Source organism: Loxodonta africana, chromosome 8 (assembly GCF_030014295.1).
Source record: "Loxodonta africana isolate mLoxAfr1 chromosome 8, mLoxAfr1.hap2, whole genome shotgun sequence".
Taxonomy (NCBI): domain Eukaryota; kingdom Metazoa; phylum Chordata; class Mammalia; order Proboscidea; family Elephantidae; genus Loxodonta; species Loxodonta africana.
The window spans coordinates 101,339,834-101,346,389 of record NC_087349.1 but is presented as its reverse complement, the minus strand read 5'-3'; the positions used below and the strand labels follow the sequence as shown (position 1 = coordinate 101,346,389).

At 39.7% G+C, this 6,556-nt stretch overlaps 1 protein-coding gene across 1 annotated transcript; it reads right to left on the bottom strand.

Moving 5' to 3' along the window:
- Positions 1 to 655: 655 nt before the first annotated feature.
- YAE1 (YAE1 maturation factor of ABCE1) lies at positions 656 to 6,021 on the bottom strand. Its single transcript, XM_003406896.4, has 3 exons — positions 5,824 to 6,021; positions 4,305 to 4,426; positions 656 to 2,414 (listed from the first exon to the last, which is right to left on the bottom strand). Exons 1-3 carry the CDS (start codon positions 5,950 to 5,952, stop codon positions 1,985 to 1,987), a joined length of 681 nt encoding a protein of 226 aa, XP_003406944.1. The 5' UTR covers positions 5,953 to 6,021; the 3' UTR covers positions 656 to 1,984.
- Positions 6,022 to 6,556: the final 535 nt, after the last annotated feature.

Genomic DNA, 6,556 nt, shown 5'->3' with positions numbered 1-6,556 from the left:
CTGGGTATCTTGGAAGCCATGTATGTCACATAAGTTTTTGTTTCAGGTAAAAAAAAGTGATGAAAAATCCTTTCCTATCTTGACATGGTTAGGTCCTGGAGTAAAGTTTCAATGTAATTTTGCCTATGCTAGACTAAGGATAGTGCCAGAAAGTAATATAGAAGTCAGTGGTCTCAGGGCTGTTGCCTTTGATATGAAGCAAAACTCCAGTAGAAATAATCTGGCATATTGTTAGGCAACTCTACTAACATCTTAATACTTGGAAAAAACTAAGAAGCTACTTTTCTTTAGACTTCAGCATGAGATGTATTTTATTTTTCAAGGAATTGAATGTACTATTTTTTTCCTCCAAATTTTATTTGTTGTTATTGAGAATATACAAAGCAAAACATACACCAACTCAACAGTTTCTACACATACAATTTAGTGACACTGACTACATTCTTCAAGTTTTGCAACCATTCTCACCCTCCTTTTCTGAGTTGTTCCTCCCTCATTAACATGAACTCATTGCCCCCTAAGGTTCTTATTGAATTTTTTGAGTTGCTGTTGTCAGTGTGATCCCATATTGATAGTCCTTAAAAGAGCACAATGCTCAAGGCAGACCTTTTTTACTAATTAAGCTAAACTATTCTCTGGTTTTAAGATGACTTCAGGGTTTTTTTTTTTTTTTTCAGGGGATATTTCTGGTTTAAGGTTTAAAGATTATCTCAGGATAATAGTTTCACGGGTTCATCCATCCTCTTTGGCTCCAGAAAGTCTGGAGTCTATGAAAATTTCAAATTCTGTTCTGCATTTCCCCCCTTTTGATTAGGGTTCTTCAATGGAATCTTTGATCAAAGTGTTAGAATGGTAGCTGGCCACCATCCAGTTCTTCTGGTCTCATGGCAACAGAGACAGTTGTTCATGGGGGCAATCAGCCACACATTCCATATCCTCCTATTTCTGACTCTCTTTCTTCCTCTGTTGCTCCAGGTGAATAGAGACCAACTGTCATGCCTTGGATGGCCGCTTGCAAGCTTTTAAGATCCCAGGCACTACTCAATGAACTAGGAGATGGGACAGAGGCACTAAACATGCTACTAGGCCAATTAACTGGGATGTCCCATGAAACTATAACCCTAAACCTCCAAACCAAGGAACCAAATCCCGTGAGGCATTTGATTGTACATAAACAACTTTAGCAACTACTCTTTTTTGTTGTTGTTGTTGTAAATATATCTATCACACAAGTTCTGCCAATTCAACTTTTTACACATGTACAACTTAATGACAGCAATCACAATAGTACCACCCTCGAATGTACTTTTAATCAACATGAAACTAAAACAAATTTTATTTTTAATCAGTATAAACATCACTTCAGTTTCTCACACTTGTAGTCTCTTTAATTTCTCTCTCTATATACACACATACATATCTATATATTTATGTTTATTTATCTATCTACATTAGCCAGTATGTAATTTTTGGTAACTTTGGTACTGACCACGTAATAGTGATAGCAGCAGAAAGTAGGGTTGGGTCCTTACAAAACATGTTTCTTGTTCACTTTTGCCAACTAGCCTGAAAATGCTTGATTTTGATCAGAAATTTGAAAATGACAAAGGCAACTGGAATCTCTAGCATATCTTAAACTACATAAAAATTAGAAAACCAAAATCATTCTTAGGGTTTTAATGAGATTTTTCTCCCACCTTCTAGGTTACAAGATAAATCAACCCTGACTACTGTCTTGTAAGCAGGTAAGTAATGTTGATTGAGCAGATACAGAAATGGCAGAATGTTGGACCAATGTCAAAGAAAAAAGTCTTATATTACAGTTAGTAGTGTTAATTTTGAAGATATTTCCAAATTCCATGAAGGATAATCCTAACAGCTCAAGTATTTAATGTAGAAATCGGTGCAAAGTTTGGTTAAGAAACAATGATAACACGCTAAGAAGTGTTCTGAGACATTCTTTTCATTAGAAAAGTGGTAACTTCTATAATTGCTTGAGGTGCTGTAATACTTCTACTGATATTCCCAGCTGTTTTACTAAACTGGCTGTCTGTTCTAAAATCCAGGTGAGGCTTGGGCTTTCAGGATGTGCATGCTGCTGTGCTCTACAACATTCTAAATAGGAACAATCTATCCCACTAGGACTCTCGCTACAGTTTTTGTTAAACTCAGCATTATTTTCACAGAATCTTTCATCTTTAGCTTCATCAATCTTTTCCTCAGCTGGAACTACATGACAAAGGTCCATATCCTGAATGGAGTCCAATAAATCTACAACACGGGGCTGTGGAGTGATTGATTTCAGATGTTTGAGCACATACTCTTCACACTGGCCAACTGCATCCAGAAGATTATTTATTTTACTGATCAAAGCAGAACTATTACCATGAAGGTGACACCAGGAGAGCAAAGCACTGAATGAAAACATAAACAAGAGTTAAACAGGAAAAAAAAATAAACAATCATAGGCTTTTAGAATTTTTTTTTTTAAACTATACATTTCTCTTTCAGACCACACCAGGTAAAAATGGGTTAAAGATAATAATATTAATATAAGTAAAAATCAGAAAATTAATGATAGAATAGGATTAAAAAAATAAGGAAATGACCTTTTAATATAAATGAAAGAATTGGATTTAATCATATATAAACTGGCTATAATCCTAACTGCCCCCCCACCCCCATTCATCCAACTTTTCCTGATTTTAGACTTTTCCTTATTATGCAAAACTATTGTTGAAGTGGGATATGGCTCTGAGAAAGAGAGATCAGAAAAATGAGTTTCTCCCTTGAGGATATCAGACAGCATCTAAGCTAACGGTTCTCACTCTTGGGTGCACATTAGAATCACCTGGGAAGCTTTTGAAACTATCAAGGCCCAGGTCACACCTCAGACTAATTGTATCAGAATCTCTGGAGGAAGGACCCAGGCATCAGTCTTTTTTTTTTTTTTTTTTTTAAAGCTTCTCAGATAATTTCAACGTGTAGCCAAGGTTGAAAACTATTGTTCTAAGCATACAGATGCTTGCCAAGTTTAGAAGAAAAAAAATTTGAAGCAACTTCACTTTACCAGCTTTGTCATAGAGTAGACATTGTTAGCTGAACTATTAACAATTTTTTTAAGGAAGGTACGAAGCCTTCTAGTCCTAATAGAGTTAATGTTTTTCTTTACTTTTCTAGTATGGACACAAAGAACTTCTGTTTTTTGTCATTTTAGATTGTTCAGATAATCATGTTGTTATTGTTGTCCTGTGCTGCCCACTCAATCCTGACTCCTAGTGACCCTACAGGATAGAGGAGCACTGCCCCATAGGGTTTCCTATGGTGTAATGTTTATGGAGCAGATCACCAGGTCTTTTCTTCCATGGAGCAGTTGATGGGTTCTAATTTTTCAGTTAGCAACTGAGTCCTTAACCATTGCACCACCAGGGCTCCTTTCAGATAATTATAGAAGTCATAAAATAATGATTACTGTGAAAATGTTTTAAAAAATGGAATCAACTGACAAAAGATTCAGCAATAACCTTTTTACACTTATAAAAGATTAACTTAACTTGATTTTACGATGAACACTTGATCATATTCCTACTGTAGTAAATAGTAGCCTTTATAAATTCTGATTTCTGACAGTTTATTTTCCAAAATCCTAAACACAATGAATTTTTCTTGTTTTGATAACTTTTATTTTCAACCTGTTATTAGTGCTTCTTTGGAGCATTGTGTTTTTCTCTACTGAGGATAGTATAAAAGGTACAAAACATCAAAGAGGACAAGTCTGTCATGCTCCTGACTCCCTGTGTCATTTGACAAAGCCTTGGCTCTGATATATGCCATTGTTGCTATGGTATCTTGACAGGTATTCAATTACCAGAACTAAAGTAAATGGAGCCATTTTCTCTCTACTGCCATCTATAATTTTCATCATGTACTTCTAGTCTAGAAGTCTGTCACACTGTGTTCTGCCACTATGCGCCAAGACTAAAAGCTTATTCAAAACCTATAGATATTTTACTTTAGACATAGGTTGGTAGTAGTTTGGGTGGCAAAAATACATACCCTCCTACCATTTCTTTGCCAAAAAGGACCACACCTGGCTCATATCTTAAAGTAGATGAACTGATGATGTTTTTGACTCTTTGAGGCAATATTATGCTCTGCAGCTATGCTCTGCAGCATTCTTTTATGAGTTTAACACCAGGAAAAGCAATTCCGTTTAAATACTTCATTTTTACATACTACTTTCATAAACATTCTTCAGAACTATTACAGTTAAAATGATTCAAAACTTAAATTTTTAAAATTACCTTAATGTTCCTCTGAGTTGTCCATAGTTTATAATGACTTCTGCCCCCTCCTTATAACCTTGATTGAAGCCCTGTTGAAGAGCAATTGCTTTGCCAGCATCTACTCCATCTCTATAACCTTCCTAAATATAAGGAAGAAACGAAGAACTGTGGCTGTAACTAGTACTATAGGTAGGTTTTTCTAGAAAGGCCCAGAACTAATTTAGGAAATTGATGAAATGGGCCTTTACATTACTTAACATAATGGTTCCATAACATATGGCATAGCCACACAACCAAAGCAGCCTGTGCTTCCCATAGAAGTTTATTATTGGCTAATCTTTCTTGGGAGCCCTGGTGGCACAGTGGTTAAGCACTCAACTGCTAACTGAAAGGTTCAAACCCACCAGCTGCTCCAAAGGAGAAAGATATGGCAGTCTGCTTTTGTAAAGATTTACAGATTTGGAACCCTATGGGGGCAGTTCTACCCTTTCCTAGAGGGTCACCAGGAGTCAGAAACGACTGGATGGCAGTGGGTTTGGCTTTTGGTAATCTTTCTTTATCCCACTTTTGAAGTCCGGACTCACAGGGAAAATTTTAAAATACTGCTTCTTACACGGAGAATTACACATATGGCCCCTTGGCAGCAGCTCGGGTTGGTGGGTGAAGAAGCGGGGCAGTAAATGGGGTTGGGGAGGGTACCGAATAATTAAGTGAAGCAGGGAAAAAGAAGGGGAAGCTGGTTTAGGAAAACAAAGATGACACATCTGGTTCTAGAAATTCTGCTTCATATCTACATTCCAATAAACTGCAAATTTTTCGTGGGCATTTTCCACTAGTGCCATAGCAGTCAAACAAGGCTCAATATTTACTGCTTTAGCCTCAGCTTTACATAAACTATTTTTGCAATTGACAATATTGTTGCTGAGGTAAGCGAATATTACTTTACTGAAACACTACACAAGAGAGCAGACTTCCAACTGCAGCTTTAGGGACAATTTAATGGGGCAGTTCTACTCCGTCCTAAAGGGTCGCTATGAGTCGGAATCAACTCAACGGCAACGGGTTTGGTTTGGTATTACCCATTGACAATCCGTGGCCTTTACATTAAGTTCACCTTTTCCACGAAGTCTTGATTGACAGCACTCCTAATTTTAGGCTTCACACCCACCCAAGCACCCAAGTAAACTGTGCACATGCCCTTGACAGCAATAATTAGTACAGTCTGTTTACGTTTCTTTCCCACTTCATTCTCTGTAATCCTCATCAAACTGCAATCTCTTCAAAGTCTGGACAGTTTATTTTGGTCCGTCCCCAGCGTCAAACGCACCTTGTGGTCTGACACGCTTTCAAGAAACCCTTTGGGAAAGTCTAGCAAGATGCCGGCCGTGTTAGGTGGCAACGAGTAGGGAGGGCAGCGCCGGGCCAGGCTGGGGCCACTCTGCCTTCTACTCTCCGGACCAGTAATTCCACCATCCTCGCTCCCTCTCCCGGCAACCCGTCATCCCAGGAAACCCCCGCGTCCTACACCCAGCTTTACTTGGACTCGTCTGTGCATGTGGTTCCGCCATTCTCGCTGCACCAGAAGCGACTCGTCAGCCTCCTCATCAAACACATCCCCCTCGTCTCCAGGGCATCCGACCAAGCCAGCAGCTTGAACCCACGACATCACCGGGGCAACCAGGGGTCGCCCGGTACCGGAAGCACCGCAACTCCTTCCGGTCCGAGGGGGCGGGGCCCAGACGGCGAGTTGGGCTTTGGGCTGCGCGTGCGCGGCGGAGGTGTTCGAGTGTCTCGGCTGTGCGACCTTGTCTTATCTCTTCGTCGTGTATTGGAGCACCCTCAATTGACACAAAGGGTGGGTGCGTGGCGGTTGTGGGCAAGGCGGATTCCTTCCTTGCGAGGCCCGTGCGACCTTGGCGTCTGCGGAAGGCAGCCCCGGCTGTCAGTGAACATTCCCACCGTCGTCTCTACGGTGCCCTGAGTTTTCGAAGACGCGCGCATTGGTTAAAAACCTTCTAGGTAGTTAAATTGATTGGCAATTTAGCCAAAGACTCCGTTTAGAACCCCCCACAGTGTGTTCGAATGGTTTTACAGCCCGGCATTTTTAACTGTTAGGAGCTTGGAGCAAAGAAGAATTAAATGGAAAAATTAGGTACAGCGACCGACTTGAGGCTAATAAGAGATATAAGGAGTATATTTGTAAAACGAATACATTTCTCACTGATTCACAGGGCCCTTCACTGGCTCCTGTTCTTCATCCACAAAGGAAA

Coding starts and splice junctions, on each gene's coding strand:
- YAE1 (XM_003406896.4), bottom strand. CDS start 5,952: ATGTCGTGGGTTCAAGCTGCTGGCTTGGTCGGATGCCCTGGAGACGAG. Junction 4,427..5,823: donor ACATGCACAGACGAGTCCAA/GTAAAGCTGGGT, acceptor CCTTATATTTAG/GAAGGTTATAGAGATGGAGT. Junction 2,415..4,304: donor CAACTCAGAGGAACATTAAG/GTAATTTTAAAA, acceptor GTTTTCATTCAG/TGCTTTGCTCTCCTGGTGTC.